Consider the following 26,577-nt stretch of genomic DNA (forward strand, 5'->3'; position numbering starts at 1 on the left):
ATTCAATGCACCAACAGCAATGTTTAAAAACATCATACATGTAAGTGCTGTCATAGCATTGCATGCTTACAGGGTAGTTTTGTTTTTAGTTTGTTCCAAAAGGTTTGTGAAATTCCAGTCACATTTTTAAATTAAGTAAATGTGGTATAGATGGAGCCCATTTATGTATCTGGTATTTTCCTAATAAAAAATGTGTAAAATTGTTTTTCCAAAATGTCTTTTGGGGGAAAAAAAGAGAAAAAAAACTCAAACTTACAGCTCGCACTAAAATAAATATTTAATGGCAATGATTTGTTGACAGGCTGTCAAAAGCATTTGTTTTGTTTCCTTACAAAAGCTTTTTTTTTTTTTTTTTTTTTTTTTTTAGCAAACCTCCCCAACATCTTTTCAAAAAAAGATGGCCTCACTGCATTACCTTTTTATTTTAAAGCCTTGGAGGCCTTTTATTCTTGTTTTATTAGACCCGAGTTGTATGTACATATACAGATTAATACACATGTCTGAGTTAACATAACATCCACTCATTAATCTGAAACTGAAGTTAGTTCATATTTTCAGAATTATCCATGCATTGTCCAAAATGCTTATCCTTTGTAGGGTCACAGCAGGTGAGGAAACACCCTGGACAGACCGATGGCCCATCCATCACCAGCCACACACACACTCACACCTGTGGGCAATTCACTTATAATGCACGTCTTTTGGGGAAAGCGGAGCAGCTCCACACAGAAAGGCCTTCTGGCTCAAGACTCGAACCGGGGACCTTGCTGCGAGATGATGCCCTGTCAGAAATATTTATGAACAATGCAAGGTTTTGCTTTTTTTTTTTTTTCTTAAATGTCCAAACAGGGGCTGTAGATCTTTGTCTCCTGGAGGAAATGAATGAAATTTGTCATGGACCCTGACCCTTCATGGGTTTTGCTTTTTTTTTTTTTTTCTTAAATGTCCAAACAGGTGCTGTAGATCTTTGTCTCCTGGAGGAAATGAATGAAATTTGTCATGGACCCTGACCCTTCATGCATGTTATACAAGACAAGTTATACAAGTAAATTTAAATTATTATAACTTTTTGGACTAATACATATCAAAAATATCTTACAACTGAGCCTTTTTTGGAGATGAAGGCATTCATGTTTTCTTGTTTTAAATGAATCCTGTAACGCTAAACTGCTCACGATATAAACCACTGGGAGAGCAAACTGATTTTTTTTGTAATACTGTCAATACAATTGAGGGAAAACAACTACCTACCAAAAAAGTACTTTTCGCATTATTATGAAATTGAAAAGCACATTACACTGACGCCACAACATACAGCAAGGATGCTGCTACCTTGACTAAACAATTTGTGGCCTCATATATCGCAGCCTCAACATACTTCCCATTCCCACAAGTTACCGTATGCTGTGGCTACATGCTATGCTGTTCAGGTTAATATGTGGCTTTTGGTTAGGGTTAGATAAGAAACTGGTCCTGTGCTTGACTTTAACTCTGCACAGTACAGCAATCTATGATCTGATTTGTCCACTAACTTGCACATCTTAATTGGGCAGAAAAGCAATTAAATGATTGTACATAACTACCTTTAATAGCAGAACAGACCTACAGAAGCCATGAAACTCCACGTCTTATAAAACGTTTGAGCCGGGGTTCACAATCCTGATCAAACGCACATGAACAAGCTGACCTCAGTGTTCAGGACCGTTAAAAAGACCATGTGTTTGCTCAAGGTTGGAGCTTGAGGTCCAGAATTAAAAACCCCTGAACTGGAACAGGAGTAAATAACAACAGAATCTATTTTTGGGGTGAGCCATCACTTTAACCTCTCAGTCTCACTGTGTGTTTATTTCAAGGCCATTTATTATAATACACTCATAATGTGTCCATTATCCAAATCTAAACAAACCTGCATATAAGAGAGCTAAGAAATGAAAGCACAAGAGAAACATGAACAGCTGCAGCCCCTAAAACCTCAGGCTGAAGTGAACGCACAAGAAAAGGGAAGATGTAAAGAAAGTGAATATGATTATGCGGTGAATGTCTCAATAGTTGGGTTTCTTGTTGATAAGCAGGCAAAGGGAGGACAGCGGCGCGCCGAGTCTGGAGGCTTCGCTGCAGGCGGTGGGCAGCAGGGTGTAGTCCGTCAAGCGCTGAAAAGCCTGAAACAGAGAAGCAGCGAATATAACTAACAGCTCCTGCCGTACTATCATACAAGCAGCTTTCTATTACTGCTAGAAACACAACTGTCAGCTGAAGCCAATGGGACAAAGAACAATGAGATTTGCATTTACTCAAATATGTGTTAGTGTCTAGCAACTAGTTTGACAGGAAAGACAAGTCAGTAGACATCCCGCTAACCAGGGGCGTAGCCATCATTTCAGAAGTGAGGTGGACAGAAATGTTATATATATAAAAATTAAAAAATAAATAAATATATATATATATATATATAAAACATTAGAATATAACATTTCTGTAATCTATATAACCTACCAGTCAACAGTTTTTGAACAGTAAGATTTTTAATGTTTTATAAAGAAGTCTCTTCTGCACACCAAGCCTGCATTTATTTGATCCAAAGTACAGCAAAAAACAGTAATATTGTGAAATATTAGCTTTTCAACTACACTTCAGTTAACTCTCATTCGAGTATCAGTAAACTGTTAGGCTTAGCAGAATAAGTTGATGTACTTGCAAAGTTACTTACAGTCAGTTGAATGTCCATCATAATAAAGTGTTAGCTGACAGTCTACTACAGTGCATGCATAATTATTAGGCAAGTCGATATTCTGATCATATATTTTCCAAGTACATTTCACCAATTCCAAATCAACATCAATCTTAATAACTTCTATGTATTATAAGTGATATATAATTGTCCATGAAGGCTGGAAGTGAAAAACACCTTATATTCAGGTGTGAATAATTAAGCAGATTTTCTTTTACAGATAAAATGAGCCAAAAAGAGATTAACCTCAGATGGGAAACTAAGAAATAATTAAATGCCCATGAGAAATGTTCAAAACTAATGCAATACTAGAATTAGCAAAGTTAAGGCATGACAGCTCATTGGGTCAGAAAAAAGAGAATATCAACTTGCATAATAATTATGCACGCACTGTAATGACTGCTAGTTGCACACGTACTGATGGTGAGTAGAATGTCTAAAGTGGAGTATAAAGTATAAAGAACAGCATTCATTTGAAATGAAATCTTCTGTAACATCATGCATGCCTTTAGTGTCACTTTTGCTCATTTTAATTTGTCCTTGTTAAATAAAACTTTGTTTTTTAATGGTACTTTTGAACGGTAACATATTATGGTTTCCACAAAAAATATGAAGAAGCACAACTCAATATTGTGCAAAGTTACACTAAAATCCAAATACGTAGAAGAATGGTTTTCCACTGATGACAAAATCAAACCTGTCATCACTCTTGTGTTGCTGATTATGGTCTGTCTTACTGTGCATGCTCTGTTACTCACAGGAACACTGTTGGGACACTCCTCGGCTGTGGGGTGCAGGAGGAAGTCCACTTTAGCAGGACCTCTGATGTAAATGCAGTTAGCAGCGACGTCCTCGGGCACAGACAAGATCTCGTAGTGATGGTCAGTCAGCTGCTCCATCACCTGGAAGCAAAAGCACTCCTCAGAAAAGCTGTACGCTACGATTATGTCAGGTATCTGACTTGCACACACACTCACTCGGAGTGTCTTCTTGGCCCCGTCGCTGCTGCTGCTGCTGATGATGGTGTCGGGGCCGCCCATGGAGCAGATGTTCTTCAGACGAGAGCCTCCACACACCGGCACAGTGGACACCGCAAAGTCCTGAACACACACAGCACCACTGTTATCTGCCTTGTGCTGGTAATCTGCGGTTATGAGTAGTGCTTCTTAAGGCAAACCCCCAAGTATTAAATGTTAGCATCCCATGCTATGGACGTGAAGGATACCTTCAGTTCTGCAGCTTGCTGAGGAGAGCGATGTTGTTACCTTTCTAAGCAATCAGACTTGCGATTACCTACTTGCGCTAAAAAGGAGAGCCAAGCCATATCCACAGAGCAGAATATCACAGGCTCTATACACTTCAGTCAGTATTAACCACTCACAAGCCACAGCATCCAAGCACTGTAATGCCGTTATACTGTCAATAATCCACTTTACACATTCTACTAACTAGAAGTAACTATGCAGCTACATGTCAACTAACTCTCATTAGAGTATCAGTAGATGATTAGGGTTAGGGTAGAATAGTAGAATAAGTTGACATGTGCTTGCAAAGCGGAGACCATCCAAATAAAGTGTTGGCAGATACTAATGACTGCCAGCTGACATTCTTACGGTTAGTGGACTACTGAAATAAAAAGTGTTACCAAAAAGAGAAGCACCTTGTGATCATCTGACAAAACAGCAAGAATTCAATTCAAAGCATTTAAGAAATTATGAAACTCATTATTGCAAAATAATACTTGATGATGAGATAAGTGTCTGCTAAATGATTAAATGTAAATGTGAAATAATTGTTATCTACAATGTATAATGTGCACAGTTAGGTTAAACTGGGATTTGTTATGTTTGGGGCTCTGTGATTTCAGGCTTTCGTGGGGTGCACACGTGTATGCAAAGCCTACAAAATCTTAAGTCAATTGACAAACTGTAAAATATAATGTAAAAGTAAATACAATAAGAGTTGAAAGAGCTTTAATTAGTAAGAACAAGAAGGGTGTAAAAAAAAAGAAGCCTATTCACTGATTAGGGCCCTATGAAATGTTTTAATTTTTCCCTAATTCCATTTTTATTTTTTTTGTTTGAATGGTTAAATTAAATTTCATTAACCAAAAACCATGTCTAATTGACTGAAATCATGAAACTTATACAAGTTAACAGCACTTTATTAAAAGTTTAACAAAAATCAATTTTTTAGGGCCCTTTTTAAATACTTTTGTTTAATTAAATTCAGTTTTACCTTCTCTATTTTGTTAACAAACTCTGCGCTTTCCATGGTAATTGTTCTGGATTATATTTTAATGGTTTAATAAAATTTTAACAATCAAAACTATATTTATTTTTACAATAATAGTGCATCTGCATCATTCATTCACACAGAGACGCGCAGAACATGCAGGATTCATATTTAAATAGTATTTTGTGGTTCAATATTCACAGACATTAGTTCATATCGCCATTTGATTTAAGAGTATTGATTTATTCATTCAAAACAGACAAATTCCGTGGCATTCCGAATTAAACCGTAAATTCCGAGATTCTGTCAGCGTTTTCCGCATCACGGAAATTACAGGGCCCTAACTGAATCCGGCCCCGGCCCAATTGAACCCCTGCATGTACAGCAGTCTAATCAGCCAACGCTAAGAGACCCAATTCAATCGAATCCCAGCGCTCACCTTGAAGGTGTCGGCCAAAACTTCTGCCCCACGGTGATTGGTGTGTTTCGAAATGCCCACAAAGAACTCTTTTCCAGTGAAGAGGACATCACTTCCTTCTAGAGTGGCTCCAGCAGACCCGCCCTCCTCGTCGCCCATCTCCAGCACCGTCAGCTTCAGCTCGCTCAGGACGCGCCTCACGGCCTCCGCCTGGAGAAAACACAGCGCTGAGCCCCAGTCACGCCCGAGTGTCCCGCAGCCCTGAGAGCGGCCCTTACCTCAGCGCGCCTCTGCTGCTTGAGGGGTCGCGTGACGAGCGCCGTGTCGCCCTGGATCACAGCCACGTCTTCGATCCGCCAGCTCTCGGGCAGCTCCGAGGCGGCTGGGATCTCTATCAGCTGCAGCCCCACCTTCTGCCTCAGCGCGCCTGTCAGCACCCCCATCTGACGCTGGGCCTTGGCCAGGTCCGTCTGAAACCCTTCGCCACCCTCCGCCAACTTCCCAAAGGATTCTGGGATACCTCTGACCACAGCATGAGTGAAGCAGCCGTACGGATATATGTTGGCCATGACGGCGTGTATATGAATGGTATGTTTGTGTAGGCTCGACTGTATGTGTGTGTGAGGGACTCTGATTCACAAACTGAGCAAGTTTGAAGTCTATGAAGGACAGTCCTGGAGTGGAAGTGATTGGAAGCCTCTGGCAACAGCAACTGGATCAGCAAATCATTCTTGACGTCCCTGAATCCCCAGGGCAGAAACCTCCAGGAGTGTGTGTCCCTTTAATACTGCCTGAGACAGAGAAAATAAATTGAGAGAGAGAGAGAGAGAAAAAAAAAAAACATATTTTGAAGAGCTACCAAACCAATTAATGTGTGAATCTTTGGGTCTGGGGACCTCTAGGATCTAAAGTTGAAACGAATCAACCTGATGCCGCTTGAGAGCTAAATTAAAAACCCTTCAGCGGAATAAATAATGTCTTTTACCTGGACTTTAAAGTGGACTCAAAGATGTTCTGATTTTTCAGTTGTCACAGTGTCTCATTCCACATTAGTTTCCCGTTTCTGTTTATCAAGTAAGCAGCTTTAAACCATTCAATGTATAACTGCACTGAACAAATGATTTAAAGTTTTTTTTTCTACCTTGAATCTGTTAAAAAAAAATGTTTAACAGCTGTCAGTGGCTTATGCACATGAACTGTTTTCAAATGAACTTGGAGTAAATGTAATGCATGATATTTTAGCATATGTGTGTGTGACAAATTATATCACGTGTGTGTATATCCCCCCCAAAAAAAAAGTTGCAAAAATTACTTTGGTTCTAGCATGTAACCAGAGTAGGTGGTTATTCTTTTAAATCAGCCATACTTTAAGAAATTTCTACAACAAACATTTTTGGACATAATCTGTATTTTAAAATCATTTACAAATCATATAAAAGTTACTGCAGATAAGGGAACAACTGTATCCACATTGTTCAGGAAAAACAAAACTGTTGAATCTGGAAGTGTAGTGTACGACCAATCAAATATACTACTGTAGCTTCCAAACATAGACGAGAACACCCTCGAACAAAACGTGTTTGTTTGGGTAACATCTCTACTGCCGATATCGGTCTTTACAAAGCAGCAGCACGCAAACCCAGTGGTGCAAACATGAACAAAACACGAGTTCAATGCACTTTTCCCGAGATTAGAAGAAATGAAACGTTTCTGTAAAGTCGCCGCTGATACACAAAAGCGGTTCAACAGTTGCCCAAAGTGTCTCGGCTGCCAAAGTTGACGCCCTGTTGAAATACGACAAACTCGAGAAACAAAAACCCTACCTTATGATGCGATGAAACGCGTTAATGCGGGTTGTTTCTGTGAAGGCGCCGAGCTGTTTTGACCGCCTCGCACAAACCCCACAACGTTATTCTCCTCTCTCCCTTCCCCCTCAGTCCATCCAGTGTCCAGTCCCTGTGCTTTCCTCCTGCCTGACCAGAAGCGATACTAACTGGGGACCTACTCATCACGACTTCAACTAGGACCTCAGACCTGATAACCAGGGGAACGCAGGGGAGTCTTCCTACAGTGTTTTGTAACTTTAGCCTACCTCTGAGCCAAAGTGACAGCGCTGCTTGAAACTTGCCAACTCTGATCCGCATTAAAGACATTCCTGACCATATTTCGGGATTTTCCACTTACCAGTCCTGCTGTTTACAGTGCCACACCCCCATCGCTCCCAGTCTTTCCATCGTGTGCCTGGACTGGAAACTAGGGATGGGCGTATCGATACAAAGTATCGATATATCGATACTGACGCGAGTATCGAAAGTATCGATACTCAAACAAAAATATCGATACTAAGGTGCATTTTATTTACCAGTGGTTTTGTTTATTTAACAACAATACTAATAATAATGCGTACAATATGCATTGAATTGGACGAATAACCTTTGTTAGCGAGTAATTGTGTAGGATAGAACTAGTTTCCTGCTCATCTGAATACACGCAAATGTTGCAAGACAGAACCAATCAATCACAGAGAGCGTTCACTCACTGCTGACAGTGCATTCAAACAGGGCTGCGTTTCCCAAAAGTATCATAAGAAAGCATTAAAGCTTTTGGGAACGGCAACCCTGAACAATGCTTATCAGAGGACAGAAAAAAACATAAATGTTTGAGTTATTTCACAGTAAACAAATTGCAATTGTAGCCTACATAGTTTGTGCAATTACAATTATTTAAATTGAACGTTGAAAGATAATATTGATCATGTAAAAGTTGCATTTTATGCATGCAACAGCCATTCACTGGCAGTCCCTAATGGCAGTATAAATATTGCACTAAATCAAAAGTTCAAATGTTACAAATAAGTTAGAATATTAATGTTGTAATACTGGTAGCACTAATATAAAAATGTGATGATATATGTTACAAAAAAGTAACAATTTTGAAATACGTTGATGGTTGTATTTTTTTGTATTTGATCTCAGTATTCCTATCAATGTTGTATAAGGGTTTTTTATGCATAATAGTAACCCTAGAATGTGATCAAACAGTTTAAAATAGCTGGGTAAAAGTTTAGTGCAGAAGTATCGAATCGGTATCGATATCGACGATACTGCCTTGAAAAGTATCGGTATCGTATCGAAAACAAAATAAGGGGTATCGCCCATCCCTACTGGAAACTTCTGGAAAGATAGGGGGGAAGTATGGAGGCATAGCTACTCATTCATGCTAAATAATGCGTGTCTGAGCTATTCACAGTTAACCAGCCCTAGTCTGTGTTCTGTTGTCTGCAGCTGTTCTCTAATCCACTCTTTTAATATGTAGGTCAGGTTTAGCTGTGTCCTCTGTCTCATCAAATTGCAGATTATTTGTGAAATGTATCTGTGTTGTATTGCTATAATGGGGTGGTGTTTCAGACAGGACTGTGGTGGGTTGACCTCAGACCCTCAGGAGGATTTGGGGGAATGCTTTCCTACTATGAAAACTTTTTTTTTTTTAGTTAAATGCATCTTTCTGGTTCATTTTACGAGCAAAATTAAGAGGCCATACCTCTTTCATTGACAAAACAGAATAAAATAAAAATGCTTTGCTTGCTCTGCATTGACTTTTTTGTCTTTATACGTAAACACTGATCACTGACATGGAAATGTGCCTTTAATTTTACCAAGCTGATTGCTCACTAAAAACCCAGTGTTGTAGGTCATTTTAAGTTTTATTTTAAAGTTTACTTACTTTTTAATTTTTGTTTTTCCATTAAAACCATAATTTTGTTCATCCAGACTGTTCAAGAAGGAGGGATTTATCACATGAACCAATCATAACCAATCATACCCAGTCATAACACGATGGCGGCATTTCCTCCTCTCACATGACTTTCACCCATTCATTCTCTATTAAAATGAAGTAACAAGAATTACATCAGCCAGTGTTGCAAAGTTACAGTACATTTTTGTCATTAGAAGAGTAAAATCTAACTCTATAAATTAGGCCTACATGGTTTCCAAAAAAGTGATTTAGACAAATGTAACAGAATAAATGTAGCACTATTACCCTCCTTTGGTACTAAGCTCGTGATTTCATGTTGTTTTTTTTAAAGTTTATTTTATTATGATTTCGACTAAAAGTTGCTTTGCCAGAGCAACATTGCAAAACACAATTTTAGAGATCAAAACCAAGTTTGGTTCATTACGAATCTGTGACAGGACAAATTATACCGGTCGCCACAGTCTAGATAATTAATGGGAAACTCTTGAGGGTCCTAAATACACAAAACTTTGTGTAAAACGTTTTCTCACTCATTGTGCATTATGATGCATTATTTGTGCTTCATCAGTCCTCATACATGGAATGGGTGGTTTTTAAGAATTGGTAAAAGTTTATAGACCGCATGAAATTCATATATGGGTTCTGTGGCTTTTAGTTCCCGTGTACAGGGTGTACATCTAAGCTGATAAAAAGGCTTTTAGCAGATAACACATTTCAAATTTCCAGTCTTATGGAAACACTTCTCCATGTATCATCACCGTTACTCTCCTTGAAAATCGGACTGAAAATGCTCTCTCATGCTCACTCATGCACTTGCGGGTGTGTCCAAATTTGTACAATAAAATGCACAATAAAAAGCTCTCACAAATGAATATCACTCCCTGTAATATTAGCTGCCACTGACAAGCAGCAACATTGGTTCATGGCTGTGAAGTAAACCAAATCCTATAGTCTAATTAATCCTTAGCCATGCTGTGGGTCTGAATCTGCTTGTTAAGTTGTGAGGTATCGAATAATGCTACCTCAACCTCTGTTCATGAGCACTATTTTCCGCTGATCATTTAAAACCGTTGTTTTACCACAGTGACACCAGCACTTTAATGATTCTTTAAAAATGAATCGCTGCCTGTGATTTCGCCACAGAGATAAAGGTTATGATTTTTCGGTAGTAGTACAGCAGGGAGTGTATAGTAGCACCTTTTCTTGTTTGTTTTTAGGATCTGAAGGAGCTTTTAGGCCGTGGCACGTGATAACTGTATAGCAGCGTGGCTGTGATTCGGCCGTAGGCATGAGCCACTGATACACAGACAGCTCAAAATGACATAGCCACGACTCCAGGGGAATGGAGCAACAGATCGAGACAGAGACTAGCAGAGGATAGACGGGATTAAAGAACAGACCATCTGTCCATCCCTCGTTTCTCAAGCAAAACCAGCAAACAGCCTCACGTAAGCCACACAGTCATGTCCTCTTTGGCTCCACATGTATGTGCATGACTCTGTTGGGAGTGAGCAGTGTCAGTCCAGTAGAGGCGACTCTGAAATATCTTCATGCCGTGTCTGAGATTTGCATTGGTGTGTGTTTGTGTGTGCCTTTGGCATAATCACTAGCAAACCGTTTATCGTGACTGCGTGTCACGCTTGTGTCACAAGGTTGCTGTCATTTGATTTCCCTGCTGCTCTGCATGCCTGTAATTTGGAACGAACAGGCTGTGCATTTGTTCGTTGTTGTGCTCACAAACACACATATACACTCCTTTTTAAGCTATAGTAGTGGAGGCACCTGATTATCATAGTTTCATAGTGGCGTCCATTTAGATTCTGACTCCTTTATACTCAATATTACATGCCTGGAATTAGGAAAGGGAAACTGCTCGATTTGATCTGGAAAAATAGGAAAGGTTGACTCTCCTAGCTTTTTGGTGATCAGAGGGAGACGCACCATCATGATGAAATCTAAAGGATCCCTCCTCATCCTCATCGGCTGTCTGCCTTTAGCAGGTAGGATGCACCTAAACATGGAGATTATTATTCATTCAACCAAAGAAACTTGTGATTCTTATCATTTTTATTGTCGCCTCACTGAAGACGATGTGCTTGGTTGGTGTAGTGCTGAATGTAGGTAAGATCTCTTAGCTGGAGCTGTTTTCTAATTATAAAAAGCATCACTTAAGAGTTTTTGCCATTCAAGGCCTAATGAATGAGAGTACAGATATATTCCTAACGTAATCAGTATCTTCTTAGTTCACATGTTTGGAATGAATCGTGCACTACTCTATCCCATAACAATTCAGATCTAGTAGCTATTCAGATCTAGTGTCCTCTAGAAGAATTAGGACTTTTTAAACTGCATGTGACCCCAGGTCTCCTCTACTTTGGCTCTCAACTCTGTGTCAGGAGAAACCTTTGATTTTAACTAAAAGATGCATAGACACAAAAGTATGGATGAGGAAGGGTGAACGGGATCAGGACTCAAACCCTGCTCCCCATGTGTCCACTGCACCACTGCTCTGACACCAGGGGCCAGTTGCATAAATTTAGGGCCAGATTTTCTAACAGCTTGTGCCAGTGCAAACCCTCTTTTGGTGTTAAAAAACTACTGTCAGGATTTACTAAAGACGTGCAGTGAAAAATTAGCGATGCAAAGGCCATGTAGACATCTGTGTGGCTGACCTTATTGCATATGCATTTGTAGAAGTGCCCCATTCAGACGCCCTTTCAAGAGAGTATTTACAAGAATCACACAACCTGATTTACCATAGTCTGCGGTAGTCCATTCACTGGTATTTGCTCTGTTATTCACCACCCAAAAGCCTGCGTTAACCCACTTTGCGCTTGACATGGCTGTGATTGTTGATGCCAGGAGGAGGCACCACAGAGGACAGAGAGCGCGATAGAAGGGAGAGAATGAATTTATTTGGAATGCCAGAGGAAGACATTATTTGAACATATACTTACGCAAATTTGTGCTGCTCTTGGTTTTGCATGGGTCATTATGGAAATTATATCTGTGTTCTCAGTAAATAACCCGCAGAACTTTCCACTCCCATCAGCGCTTTTATGAGACTGTGCTCTCACGCTAATTTGCCTTTTGCGTTTATAGTACAACCGGTTCTTAGTCTCTATGTTAAGATTGTATTAAGAAGTAGTCTGACCAACTAGCAGTTCACCAAGGGGTAGTGAGTCTTATTATTCAGATTAGACCAGTGTAAGTTTTTAGGTAACCAACGTAAATTGACACGTTTTAAAGGGGTCATGAACTGAGAAAACAAAACGCTGTGCAGTGCCAAGATGGCGATGGTCCTCACTGCAGAACACAAGATCCAGGGGGCGTGGTTGGATCCAGATTCAACTCCTCCCACCTTACATATACCTAATCCTACCCGTCTCCACCTCCTGATCCCTAAACCCACCCATCTCCACCCCTAAACCTACCAATCTCCACCCCCTAGATGTGGATCCAACCACGCCCCCTGGATCTTGTGTTCTGTAGTGAGGGGCTACTGCCAAGATGTGGAAAAACAGTCTTTGCTTTGCTTCCCTTCTGATCCCAATGTTAGGAAACAGTGAATGTGTTTTATTTTTAATGAAGATCCAGACCACGTCAGTAAGAACTCGGTCCTGTGTTTACTTCATTTTACCGCAGATTCGTTTACAAACAAGGCACAGTTCGACACGGCAATTCAACAATTCGATTTTCAGAAAGTTTGAAACTAAAATATGATGTTGTGCGACTATATTGGATCCGACAGTAATATCGCAACAAACAAAGTGATCGCTATGGCTTTATTTGTTGAACAGATCATTTGATATGAGTATTTATGCATTTTTAACCTAAATCATACACAACTGTTAGCCAATCATAGCAGTGGGCATTTACTTCAGAGTCTACAATCCTCCACGTCTATTCAAACAGAGCGTTCTGATGAGGGGGTTAAAAACAGGACAGAAAATAGACTATTACTTCTAAATTATGTTTTTTTATGTAAAAACTTGATAACATTATAAGTGGACATCAGAGAACAGTACAAAATAAAAACAGAGGCAGTTCATGACCCCTTTAAAGAAAAACATTAGAGGACTAACATGTAAGGCTAGTCTAAGCATTTGATGCTGATTCTGAAACATTCACTGACTCTCCTCCCTCTGTTGCAGTGTTGTCCTTGAGATGCTACACATGCATGTTTCCCGCCATCTCTCCTCTGGACTGTCTGAAGTTCCCCCAGGAATGTCCCGTGGGCCAGCGATGTATTGCCAGCAAAGCTGTAGGAGTTAAAGGTCAACTGAACCGAACACTGCACAGACAGTCACTGCTCTATTGTACTGATTGATTAACAAATGGAGCAAAAGAATGAATCAGCTGAATATTAATCAGCACAGTCTGTGGGCATGTGTGATCCTGATTTGATTTACTTTCCCACACCATCACACACACACAAGATACTTACATCTCGTGTGTGTGTGTGTGTGTTTGTGTAATGTAAGGTGTGGGAAAGTAGTAGTGAAGGTGTGTACTGAGTATGAATTAGAGGACTTTGATGTTTTTAAGGCGAGTTCTGCCCTCGTGAGTGAGTAACAGGGTGTTCCCTAATAAGCCGCCTGGACCTGATTTTGCAGACCCTGTTTTAACACTGCGTAACACGTTTCACGAGTTCGCACTAACATATAATAATATTGAGCAATTAGTAGCATATTTGGCGTGATGTCCAGAGGGAGGGCTCCGAGCTCGAGATAGAGCCCGAACCCAGAGAACTCCCCAAAAGAAGCTAATGGCATGAGACAGCAGCCGAAGAGAAAATTGTTAGTAGCCCCCCAAAAATATGCGTGCCGTGAAGAAAAAGTGGGGTGTGCAAGGAGGCGGCAGGGTGACTGGGAGGGGTCGTGCGGTGCTTGACGGGAGCCGCGGCTCTGCTGTACCGGAAGGGAGAGCCCTGTCTAATGCTGAATAAACCATTAGGCTCGAAACGACGGATGGAGGCACTGCCGTGTCAGAATTGAATTATGCAGGGCACTGCGGCGGTGGTATCAAATTAAGCAGGGCACTGCGGCATCAAATGAGCAGGGCACTGCGGCAGCAGAATCGAATTAAGCAGAGCACTGCGGCGGCAGTATCAAATGAGCAGGGCACTCAGTATCAAATTAAGCAGGGCATTGCCGCGGCAGCATCAAATTTCATTTAACTGATCAGAATTAGATGGGCTATCTTTGTGTGAAAATTATTGGTCCTGAATTGGCTCTTGAAGGTGTCCGATGATCATTGACCGAGAGCTTGGATCTGCTGCTATGAGAGACCTTTTTGAGCTGCTGTAGTTGCTGCCCCAATTCGGAAGGAGTGGCTGGAAAATCTTTCTACGGGTATGCCTGCCTGGTTGGACGAGGGTGAGTTTTAGATGTTTTTGAAACCAAAAACATGTGACAGGGTGGTTACAGTCATCGACAAAAAGAGGGTCAAGAGGGGATGTAGACTGAGAGCTTCTGAATTGGAGGTAAGAAAAAGTGGCTGATATGGTTGGATTGGTGACGGAAGGTTAAAAATTTAGACGTGGTGACCTCTTTTTCCTGATCTGATTTACTTTGTTTGATGAAATAGGAGATAGTTTCGCTGTCGAGCACGGAAAGGTCAGAGAAAGTTGGATGGAGTTTGGGGCTGAATAGAAGTTATTGTGAATTCCAAGCATCTCAGGAAACCAAAAAAGCCAGTATGAACATTGCGTCGAGTCTACGAGCGGTATGAAGTGAGTGGTACCCTGTGCGGAGAATGTGGATACATTTAGAAAGAATGTCTAAAGTTATCGGTTATCTAGCGTCCAGGCTTGGAGGATGAGAGCGTTGAATTCCTTTGATCAAAGAGATGTTTGAGAATTGTTTATTTCAGGAGAGGGGGCGCCGTAGATTAATTTGTGAAAAAATTGGATGCCGCTTAGATAACCCTTGATGGACCAGGCTTGGAGGTTCTTACAGGTGTTAAGGTAGGAAACGAAAAATGTGATTGAGAGGAGAAAGAAAGCGTGAAATGGCAGGTTGTACGAGAGGTGGAAAGCTTTAAATCATCTCCAAGCAGTTAGATAAGATTGGATGGTTCTGGGTGAAACTGCTTGGAGGATCGAACCGAGTGACGCGTTGAGGAGGTTTTAAGGGATGCTTTATGGGAATACGAGTTGCGAATAGTGAGGTACTGGGGTTGGCGATGGGTCCGCCTCCGGAGCCAGCGCTCTGAATTTCTGCGAGAATCTGAGACTTGATGGTATTAGGCACAGGGGGTGGTTCCTGAGCTGCAGCATTCGGTGGGGTAGGTAGTGGGACTGCTGTGAACGAAGTGTACTGAGGTTTAGATTGGAGAGAAGGGTTAGAAGGAAGATAAGGAGGGGCCGTAACCTTTTGTGGAGGTAGCCTCAGGCACGGATTAGCCTCTGGTGCTTAGGGAAGCACGTAGGAAGAGGTAGAAGGAAATGAGGGAGGAGGCCAGTAAGCTTGCGTTGCTGGCTGATGATGCCCTGCTTGGACGTCTGCAGTGGGAGCTGCTGGCCATTGATAGGAAAAAGGAGTAGCGGAAGAGTAAGAATAAGGTGGCTGAGCTTGAGTGGCTAGCGGAGGCAGCCTCACGCTAGCGTCTGCCGCCGGAGGTAGAAGGAAGGGAGGGGGAAGGATAGGAGTTTGGGAAGCTACGCCAGCAGGCAACGTTGCGTGCAGCGCTGTAGCTGAAGGCGCCGCAGTGATTGGTTGAGAAGAGGAGTGAGGCAATGCAGTGTGAGGAGCAGCCGAGTCTGGGACTCGCTAAGGGCTTGCTAACGGCCTGCTGCGTCTTGAAGCTTGAGGGGAGCCGGAACTTGATCTGGAAGACAACGTAATCTTGAATGAAGTAGGGAGCTACGAAGAAGAGGAGCATGGGCTGCAATTGTTAGCAGAGGCAGCCTGACGTTTAAATTGGCCTCTGGGCTAGAGATGGGCTAGAAATGCTGGAGAGCCTGTGCAGTCTGCAGAGGCAGCCTCACGCTAGTGTGTGCTACGGGAGCTGGAGACCACTGAAAAGGAAGAGAGGTTAGATGTAGCAGGAGAAATATGATGACTTTGACAACATTTAAAAAGTGATAAAAAAAAGACAAAAAGACATGCTTTTCCTCATCAGCTGGTAGAGACTTGGAGAGATGTGCCTAGCAGTATGCACAACGCATGCGAATTAGGTTGCTAGTTGTACTTGTTCAATAATAATAATAATAATATTAATAGTTTCTTTATGATACACCTTAGTTGTTAGTTTGCACCTATAATTGTACTCTGTTTAACTTATTTTCACGAAAATCAATCTTTTTCATCTTATCTGTCTACCTGAGTACAATGTGTAATTTAAAATACAGGTAAAATGCTAGTGAAAATTAATACAGAAAATTGGAGTAATTTCATTGTGTGTTCTACGCAGTTTTGCGTCACGGTTACAAAAATGACATCAACATCTATACTGTCACCACATCGTTTAACAACTTTTAACAACAAACGATCTACCTTTAGCGACTTTACCTAAAAATTTAATTGCAACACGGCCTGTGCCGCTAGCGGAGACAGCCTCGCGCTAGCAACTGCTACGAGAGCTGGAGGCCCGGCTACATGTGGCGCTGCGGCCGGAAGAGCCGTGGTGAAAAGTTGAGCCGAAGCGGGAAGCAAATGAGGTTTTGCTGTGATGAGAACTGGGGCGCGGCCCAAGCTCGTTTGAGGCCTGCCGCTGAGACCCAAAGCTCGAGGAAAGCCGGGTCTTGTGCGGGACGATGGTGGTGTCGAGCGAGATGAGTTGAGTCTGTGATATAATGGCCAAAGGAGCAAAACCGAATGCTGGAAAACTGTCGTGGAACACAGGTAAGTTGGCTGTATATATACGTATTGTGCTAGTTAAGGTGATTAGCTGACGAGCTCCACCTGGGCCAGACTGATTGATTATCTGATCGTGCTTCTCCCGAACCTTGTTAATGAAACAACATTTAGGCTACGTCCACACGAAGCCAGAGCTTTCCCTATCTGATCTTTTTTATCCCCTCGTCTCAAGAAATATCTGCATCCACACGAAACCAAGAAACCGAAACAAAACGATGTAGTATACATGCCAGACCAGTATGTGGCGCTGTAATTCTGCCACAAAGATACACTAAAAACGGATAAGAAGACTTGGACTATGCGCATAAAACCTTGCGCTCGGTATACAAACGAACATGGAACAATACATTTATTAATCTGTGTTAATGTTAGTTAATAAAAAGACAATCGTTCAGTGTTTGTTCCTATTTTTGTTGCTGTTACGTGACGTAGTGGTGTCTGACTAGGGCCGAGACGTGGGCTGATGACGTCATCATTTCAGAAAATATACGGATTCGCTGTCCACACGAAAACGAAGGGCGGTGTTTTCAAATTTATCCACTCTGGGACCCGGTTATGTCAAAATATCGGTTTCACTCTCCAAAAACGCCGGATCCGTGTGGACGAAACGCCTATACGATACAAAATTTATGCTTATACAGCTAAACGCGTCTCCTTGTGGACGGGGCCTTTGTTTTGCAAGCGGGGTGTTTACTATCAACAACAGGCATGTGCACACATAGACATCAAAGGGGGCTTGAGCACCTACCCTTTTTACCTTATATACCCTTATATACCTGTGAGATCTTGAGAGATTTCATGTGTTGATTTCCTCTAAGGCTGTGACTAAGTCAGTTGTAGTTATTTCTGTTAGTCTCTCTCTTTTTTTCTGTTTCTCTTTCCTTCAGTAATTCTGCTTGTTAACATTCTCATTAAGTTCAACTCTGCTTCAGTGTTACTTTAACACTCTGTATTGTGGGACCAAATACACTCTGAACAGCGTTGATCCCTGAAGGTCCTCCAAATAACGTCCCCCAACCCTTTAAAGAACTCCACATCATGAGCATCTCGGGAAACGTTTTGGGAACGTCATTGACACCGGCGGGACGCTCTGAGAATGCTCTGGGAACATTACATTTCTAGCGGGGAAATCCATATACCTGACATGAGTGCATCTAGGTCATCCACCGATGAAAAAAGAGGAGTGAATTTGGTTAACAGCTTGTGGAGTGACATAGGTAGCAATGTGATTGGATGATAGTTAACACATATTGTGTTGTCTCTCTCTCTCTTTCTTTTTACACATGATCAACTTAAAATTACACAAAATGTGTTAAAATGGACATAACACAAAAAATGTGTTATTAATTAATCCTTTTTGAGAGTGCATGACTCATGAGCTACCATGTAATAAGTTAGCTAAAGCTTAGCTAAGGCAATATATCATGGGCATACAGGTTAACTTAATGGAGAAACGACAGCTGAATACAGTAAAATTAATAACGTCATCAGAATAGCCACATTGATATGCAAATTAGCTGTTAAGTAATTAATGCACTAATTTGCATACATTTGACACAAGGCGTTGCAGATGAATAGGATAAACAAAATAACTAAAGCATATCACCACACAACTTCCCCAGTTATTAGTTAATGACTTGCATCTTTTCCCTTTAAATGTTATGTTTAAATATGCAGATAGATTGTTTTGGTTAATTTAAAAGAAATCTACAGAAGCAAACAGACCAGGGCTTAAAACAAACACTTTAATGTGTATTTTGGAAATGTCCTTTTCATTAGAGCAAAAGAAGACATGGAAGCAAAATAGACCAAAATCTCAAAATTGAACAGTACATGAAGTGTCCTGCCTTAAACAGTAACTTCATAATCTTGATCTCAGGCTCCTCATCTAATAACTATCCATTCTATTAGCATGTTGTATTCTGATAGATCTTAACAGCCCTCCCTCAAATGTGAAACAAAGTTCTTGTCACCATCAGTTTGTGTGTGTGTGTGCATGGTACAGTAAGTGTAATTATAACACCATTGTGAACTGATTATTTTGTAGACATCTGTTGAATAATGAAACAATTGGGTCATTAATGATATCTGCCTTGTTCTGTTCTGTTAACCCTAGGGGGGTTATTATTGCTGCTCTCCCTGCTCATTCATGGCAGGCTGCATGGATGGGCAGGGAGTTTTTTGCCCAGAACAGAACCATACCGCCAAACCAAACTTTATGCTAAGTATCTATCATTTTGACGATAGTGGTCCTGACAGAAGTGTAATTATAACACCATTGTGAACTGATTATTTTGTAGACATCTGTTGAAAAATTAAACAACATGAAACAATTGGGTGAGTGTGAGGGAATTAAAATAAATTGGTAAGTAAGTCAGAGTTGTGTTAATATATTTAATGTTTTGTTTAGAAACTAATTAAAATAAACATGAGAAGTGTCCTTTTTTTCACGTGAGCCCCTGCCCCTCAAAATGTCTGTACACGTCCCTGATCAACAAAGTCAGGTACATATTGTCACTTTATTGCCATTCTAGCCATATGAAATAGATGATCTGAAAAATATGTAAAATGATAAGCGACAGGTGATTTATTTCTCATCAGGTGTGTGTGGCAGGAAAGCCTGTGGCTGTTGATGGCACAATAATAGTCCAGCATGCAGCATGTTGTAGCTTGTTCAAATAATGATACAGCAGTTTTTTTCCCATGTGCTGTTGACTAGAATGTGGCTTGTTTACTTGATAATGACGGCCTCAAATGAAATGCCTGAATGTCTTTTTGAGATTCAGTGTCACAAAGCTCACAAGCAGCACACATTGTAACAGCCTGGAAACTTTGTTTCCCAATGGACTGGCAAAAGACCTGTAATCCTGGAACTTCTGGACCTTGTGTCTGTTTACACGCACACTTTTCTTACTAAAATTCACAGAGGCTTAGGCTACATGATGCTCAGGGGATCAAAGATCAGTTTTTAAAAATATGATCTGTATGACATTTAACAGGCAAGTAACATTGAAAAGATTAATTTATAAATGTTAATTTCAGTATCGAAACAAACATGCAAACAAGATCTGAAATTAGGTCATAAGTATTGTAATAAAAAGTATTTCAGGATTTATTTCAACTGCATTTATGAAGAAAATAATACTATAAGTCAATTTGTGGTGGTGGAAAGAATTTTGTTCCACTCTGGCTATATAATCACAACATGAGCTGCGACCACAATCTTATACTGCCTGAATAGGCACAGTAGGTTTGTGAAGTCAGACAGTAATTTACCACTCAGCTGTCACCCAAGAAGCATTTGTAAATTCACACCACGAGTAGTTCTGGTGGAACTGTGTCACATACATGTGGCGTTGAGCTTCATGTTTGCATGACCTCTTGCAGTTTTTTTTTTGTTGGTAACTCATCCTTGTGGATATTTTGTTGGTGCAAAACCAGATCATCAGCAATGTTAAATACTATCGGGTGCTGAAACTGTAGTGAATGGCACACTGTGATCTTAGCCCCTTGATTGGGACGCCCTGCATCAGTATTGAGATGTGATGTTTGTGTGTGTCCAGGGTCAGTGTCCATTGTCCTGTACGAGCGGAGCTGTGCCCTGCCATTACAGTGTGACCTGAGCGGAGAGAAACACGCGGCAGGAATAAACTTCAACTACACGAGTGAGTGCTGTGACACGGATCTCTGCAACACTGCTGCGCCCATCAGCTCCCCCCGCTGGACCGGAGCAGTGCTGAGCCTCTGCGGTCTGGCCCTCCTGCTCCAGCTGGGATGAGCAGCTCTTACTCTCACAGGAGGTGCTACAACACCATCAGCAAAGTCTGAGAATCAGAAACACCACGACATACCAACACCGTCTGTTTAAAAACCAATGCATCCGCTCAAATTTGACATGCACACAAGACTGAAACTGTAAGTCCATCTACGCACTTTCTTGCAAACGCCATGCTTGAAGGGAAGTGCCTGCAACCACGTACACACACACACACACACACACACTCTCTCTCTCTCTCTCTCACACACACACACACACACACACACACAGCGAGTTGAGACTCATGAGAATGAGTCATGTATGCTCAAAATACTGAAACTCTTCTTCTAAATATAAATGGTTAAACCCACACAACTGCTAAATCTAACAGCTAATTTGCTTTATTTTTAAATACTAATGACAGTAACTTTTGTGTCATTTTTATTAATTCTAGAAACATAAATGCATATTGTTTCATATGAACAGGCTGTGTTCCAGAGGCTGTTCCATTCCTGTAGAGCACAACACAATATTTTCTGCTCTTTTTTTTACTTATTTTTCAAGTTTAAATAAATAAATCTTTTTACTCTTTGAATTAATTTAATTAAACAATATATATTATATTAAACCTGAACTATCTAAACATGAAGGATCAAGAAACAATGTACTCAACATTTCAATTTTTTATTTTAACTTTATTATAAACTGTATTGCTGAATAACAATTTTAGAAATGCAGAAAGAAAATGACTTTGTTGTAACATCCCTCTAATCAATAAAATCCTCACTAATCAATATTTGCACTGATGCCGTGTTGTCCATTTGTGTGCAGAGTAAGATTTGGAAATGACCATTGAGTGGTTAAGAGGAAGTGAAAACAGAAGTGCACGGGGAGAGGACTGGGGATAAAGCATGACACTAGATATAAAAATAGTTTGGTAAGGTCATCTTAGAAACAGGCTGAATCAACTTAAAAAAGGCAGCAGTTGTTACTGTCACTGGTTTCCTCTTTTTCAGAAGACAACAAATGTGCATGTATTTCATAACTCTCTCCAGGCAATAAATAAGAGTGTTTTCAATGTGGACGTCGACAGTCATAATTAGAGATGGAAGAATATTCTACAGTACATCATATCATATAGCTACAAGATGAGACTGTCGATTGGGGCCAGTAACTGATTGAAAAGAGTTTCAGTTTTTACTTCTCGCATAAAGTATGAAACTTTACACATGATTCCTTTGGAGTACTTTTATGATACCTCCATGATTTTGTAACATATGAGTCAATGGAATGTAAAGAGCAGCTTGAAAACCAGCTTATGAAATGTACGTGACCAAAGCAGCCGTGAGCGAAAAGCTGTCATTACCGACTCTATGCCACAGCGAGAGAGAGGGACAGTAATGGCAGGAATGAGGCAACAACATCCTGTTTGTAACTGCTAGCAATGCACTCGTCCATAAACCAGTGAAAAATACTGAAACACAACCACTATTGCTGCCTGTAAAACATTTGATGATATTTTGTAATGTATCGCTGCAGGCTGCCGATGTGTATAACCACAGAAATGACCTTGACCTTGCAGTTCAGCTGCTTTAAAGAAATATGAACTATAATGCTGCCTTCACGTGCTATTGGACATTTGATAATTCCCTCTTTTTAAGTCGTGATTACGAGCTTGTTGTGTTCAGGTGCTCTGTTGTCAGAATGAATTGAGGATGCCATTGTTTATAATCACATTCACAACAAAGGCATAATGTAGACAAGTTAAGGTTGCTTTCGGACTGAAATGGAAATAGTTTCCCACTGTATAGTTTTACCGCACTATCTATTCTATTCTATTCTGGAATATTGGTGAAACACATGCTATTTTCGCTGTATATAAAATGTATAATATGCTTCAAATGATTATTCATATTTAAATAACCTACTACTTTAATGACAAAACAAGATTAAAGATTAAAGATATTTCCGAACTTCCCACTGGTAAACATGACATCAAATGGCATTCATGCGCACTTTTTTTCTAGGAAACTCGTATTTGCGATAATTCTGAGAGCATGTGAAGGCAGCATGAGACCACGTTTAGTTGAAAAGTGAGACCTCAGCCAGTGCAAACAACCTCAGGAACATACAGGAACCAATTGAAACACTAGGACAATCTGGAAAGAGAATTGGTAATAACGCACATGAGTGTGCGACTGTGTGTGTGTGTGTGTGTGTGTGTGTGTTTCCTTCTTTCTATTTGAGCGCCTTCACGACGGAGGAGTAGGCCACGTGTATCTCCTCATCGCTGGGACAGGTGGAGGAGAACTCCTCTCGGGCATACGCCACATCCAGGTATCGCCACAGAGACGTCAGCGAGCGAGGGATGGAGAAACCTCGAAACTTCTGACACACCACCTGAGAGCGGGGGAAAGAGAAGCTGAGCACTGCATTCGTCAGCTCGTTTGCTTAGGCGTCGCTCTGTCTGACTCACTTTGACGATGTGGAGCTTGGGCAGCAGGTTGCAGTCGGCCAGAGTGAGCTCCTGACCATCCAGGAAGGGGCGGGAGGAGGAAGTGACATCGTCAGCGCTGTTCTCGTCGATCTCGTCCGGCAGAGGAGAGCTCAGGTAGTCATCCAGCTTCTTCAGGGCCTTCAGCAAACCCTTCTCCAGATCTGCACGTGCAAACGGTTAATCAAGAACCCACAAAATGACCTGACAGGCGCAATTTCCTTTTCCTGTGATGACGTGTACTTCCTGTTCGAGTAGGAGCTTGTCCTATTTTTAAAAGCCTGTAAAACCATAATTTTCTATGGCAGTGGCCTGTTCACACCAACATGGATCTGATATTCACATGAGATGTATCTGTTTAGACCATTGTGGACAAAACCAGCAGACGTGCTGAATGAAAATGTGATGCAACACAATCAATCAATTACAAAACTCAATCACCAATCAAACAGTTCCTCTCTGTTGTCTCACACTCAAGGCCAGTCACAAAACACTTTTTGTTCCATTGACCTCCATTTATATTCATGTGAATTCGGGAGACGAAAACGCGTGCGAATTTGGCTGCTTTCCAGTATGTTGTGAACTGAGCTATGAATTCACATCGTTTCAAGATAAGTGACCAATACAATATCAACGTGTCATGTTGTCACCTCTTAGCTGAATGAAATAAACACAAGTTTTTAAATCGGCAGGATTGCATCGTTGCAGTAAAACTGAGTAGATTGAATATTTGTATTGTATGTTGAATTATGTATTTAAAAAGGAGACTGCAGAGCGCGCCATCATATTAGCACTGCTGCAGTACCTATGAAACACAATTAAATGTGTGTGGATTTAGTGGATTTAGCACTGAGCTTTTCAGACCTTGGACAGTCTTGCACGCTGATGCATACATGTGCTCTCAAGCGGCCAAGACCTCAGGCCACTTAACAATCTTTGTAACAAATCTAAAAGACTCTTGCACTCACTGTCGTTCAGCTGCGGGTTCGAATTCTTAATGTAGGCGGAGAACTTTGAGAACACATCCAGACCGGCGGTGTTCGACTCAGGATTGCGAGCTGCCAGCCGTGGGTATCTGTGGTGGATAGAGCGATGAAGAGGAGGAGGAGGACGAGTGGATATGGTAAACGTGACAGCTGTGAAATGTAGGAATGGAATACAAACACAAACAATGGGAAATAAAGCATGTGCTGATGAAGAGAGTTACTTAGGAGGGCAGAGGCTTTCCTCCAGGAACTCTTCTATCTTGTTGGTGTCCGTCTTCACCTCTGTGCCGTACAGCAGGAAAGGAGGCTGAGCCCCAGGAGCCAGGTCTTTAAGAATGTCTGGCTTCCTACTCACAAAACAGAGAAAGAGTTATAGCACACCACTTGTTTCCCAGATGCTACTTTTGCGAAATGCTACATGCATTCTGTGCAGTGCTCTGAAAGCACACTGTTGGAGATCCCACAATGCAATGGGCTTAACTTGACCTTCCATTTTCCAGTGTGAATGGACATGTCTTTTTTTGATTGGACCACCAGTTTTTATTTTTGGAATACAGTGTCAATACAATGTAGCATACTACTGGTCTGAAACGGTAACATTCTAGGTTTCACTTACTTGAACTACCGTATATGCAACTGCAGTAGATTTATGAATGCACAGAAACACCCACCTCTTCATGTCCACGGTGGTCACATTAAAGGTCACGCCTTTCAGCCACAGGACCATGAAGAGCCGCTGAGAGAACGGGCAGTTCCCAATGCTCTGCCCATCGCTCCCTGCCTACACACACATACAGAGGATCACTGCAGCTTTCTGAAAGACTGTGCAGCCCCAAATCATGCTTACGCATAACTACAAAAAAGTACTTGAGTTTTGTTTTTGTGCACAGCAAGGAATCATACTGTACCCAAACTGTGAATTAGACAACCTCCACATTTTATTTATAAATGCAACATAAAAAAACGGCTCTTATCAAGCCACTTCATTGGGACTTGTCAACTGAATAATGAGATCGTAGATTGACAACACTGAAAATATATCACATATTAGGACATAAAAATGAAGGAATCAAGGAATAAATCAACTGTAAATTAATCTATTTTAATGACTATTGGATTTATTCACTTTTTATTTTACAATCAATAAATTAATAACTTGTTCTATAGCACTTTTTTTTTTTCAAACTACTAGCCAAATCGTCCTGCAGTAAACCATTTCTGTCCTGATAGGAGTGGTCTCTTCCTGAATGACAATGGCCCCATCCATAGGTATGAGGGGTCACCCAATGCTTTCATATAAAAATGATCTTTGCAGTGAGCAGATCTCAACCCAGTTGAACGCCTTTATGGCAGATTTTGGACTGAGGTGTTAGACAGCGCTCTCCACTAGCATCATCACACACCAAACGCAGGACTATCTCGTGGAAGAACGGCACTGAAGCTTTGCTGGCAGCACGTGGCGGCCCAACATCTTACTTTCCTGTTCATCGCTGTAAAGCTGCTTTCAATCAATCTGTACTCTATAAAGTGCTTTATAAATAAAGGTGAATTGACTGAAATTGTATTATTACTAAAAACATTCATATGCATTTTGGAGTATGTAAGTATTATTATTTCTTTTATATTTTTAGGGTCATAATTTTACCATCAGTCCAGGGATGCAAAATAGCCTTCTGGCTAATTCTGGCACATTGTACTAGTATTATTGATGTGCATTGACCCTGTCAAATAAACCTGAAATAATAAAACAAATAATAACATTATCACCAACAATAAAAATACTAATAAATAAATGCATGAATATTTAAATCTGGTGCATTTTTCATAGGTAGTTTAAAACTATATTTAGAAAGGAAAACCGCCGTTTTCTATTTTTTTCTTTCACAAAACACAACATTATTGGTGATTTCATATCATCATTTTAAAAACGTTATTACATTATACGCTCGCGATTTTATCATGTTTAAGCCAATTAATACATTACAAAAATGTTATCACGTTAGCAATGCAACGTTTATCACATTGTGTGAAGTTATTGGCTGGGCTAAATCTGCATGAGCTCTGAGCAGTGGCCTGCTCGTGCAGCATCTGACCTTCACGAAGAGCTCCACCTCAGGTCTGTCCTCACTCATGCTGGACTCCGGCAGCTCGAGCAGCGCTTTCACACAACAAACGAGCGGCTTCTGTTCTGTTCCTGTCGCCTTTTCTCCGAGCTCACTTCCGCTGTGCCCTCAACACTTTCAAATTGTGTGCAACTTTTCCTCTTCGAGCTATGAATTTGGCAGTGGGAGGGAAATTTGGAGAAAGTCCAAACGAACGCCGCCCAAAAGTGTCTGATTTC

At 40.9% G+C, this 26,577-nt stretch overlaps 3 protein-coding genes across 5 annotated transcripts; 1 reads left to right on the forward strand and 2 right to left on the reverse strand.

The window, feature by feature from the left end:
- Positions 1-926: 926 nt before the first annotated feature.
- On the reverse strand, positions 927-7,638 carry LOC107753385 (N(G),N(G)-dimethylarginine dimethylaminohydrolase 2-like). 3 transcript variants are annotated; one of them, XM_016569520.1, is made up of 6 exons: positions 7,566-7,638; positions 5,660-6,172; positions 5,403-5,591; positions 3,706-3,828; positions 3,487-3,630; positions 927-2,159 (listed from the first exon to the last, which is right to left on the reverse strand). In XM_016569520.1, the coding sequence occupies exons 2-6, from the start codon at positions 5,948-5,950 to the stop codon at positions 2,043-2,045; spliced, it is 864 nt and encodes a 287-aa protein (XP_016425006.1). In that variant the 5' UTR covers positions 5,951-6,172; positions 7,566-7,638; the 3' UTR covers positions 927-2,042. The 3 variants fall into 3 exon arrangements, with proteins under 3 accessions (XP_016425006.1, XP_016425007.1, XP_016425005.1); XM_016569521.1 differs by lacking the exon at positions 7,566-7,638 and adding an exon at positions 7,474-7,553; XM_016569519.1 differs by lacking the exon at positions 7,566-7,638 and adding an exon at positions 7,205-7,461.
- Positions 7,639-10,893: 3,255 nt separating this feature from the next.
- On the forward strand, positions 10,894-21,294 carry lypc (ly6 domain containing, pigment cell). The gene is made up of 3 exons (XM_016569522.1): positions 10,894-11,137; positions 13,292-13,414; positions 20,563-21,294. The coding sequence occupies exons 1-3, from the start codon at positions 11,083-11,085 to the stop codon at positions 20,775-20,777; spliced, it is 393 nt and encodes a 130-aa protein (XP_016425008.1). The 5' UTR covers positions 10,894-11,082; the 3' UTR covers positions 20,778-21,294.
- A 67-nt stretch (positions 21,295-21,361) lies between these two features.
- Positions 21,362-26,577, reverse strand: LOC107753388 (chloride intracellular channel protein 1-like). Its single transcript, XM_016569523.1, has 7 exons — positions 26,423-26,577; positions 26,330-26,381; positions 24,908-25,017; positions 24,458-24,583; positions 24,219-24,325; positions 23,233-23,414; positions 21,362-23,156 (listed from the first exon to the last, which is right to left on the reverse strand). The coding sequence occupies exons 2-7, from the start codon at positions 26,366-26,368 to the stop codon at positions 22,995-22,997; spliced, it is 726 nt and encodes a 241-aa protein (XP_016425009.1). The 5' UTR covers positions 26,369-26,381; positions 26,423-26,577; the 3' UTR covers positions 21,362-22,994.

This window comes from Sinocyclocheilus rhinocerous, unplaced genomic scaffold (genome assembly GCF_001515625.1).
Source record: "Sinocyclocheilus rhinocerous isolate Xijiao unplaced genomic scaffold, SAMN03320098_v1.1 scaffold6282, whole genome shotgun sequence".
Taxonomy (NCBI): Eukaryota; Metazoa; Chordata; class Actinopteri; order Cypriniformes; family Cyprinidae; genus Sinocyclocheilus; species Sinocyclocheilus rhinocerous.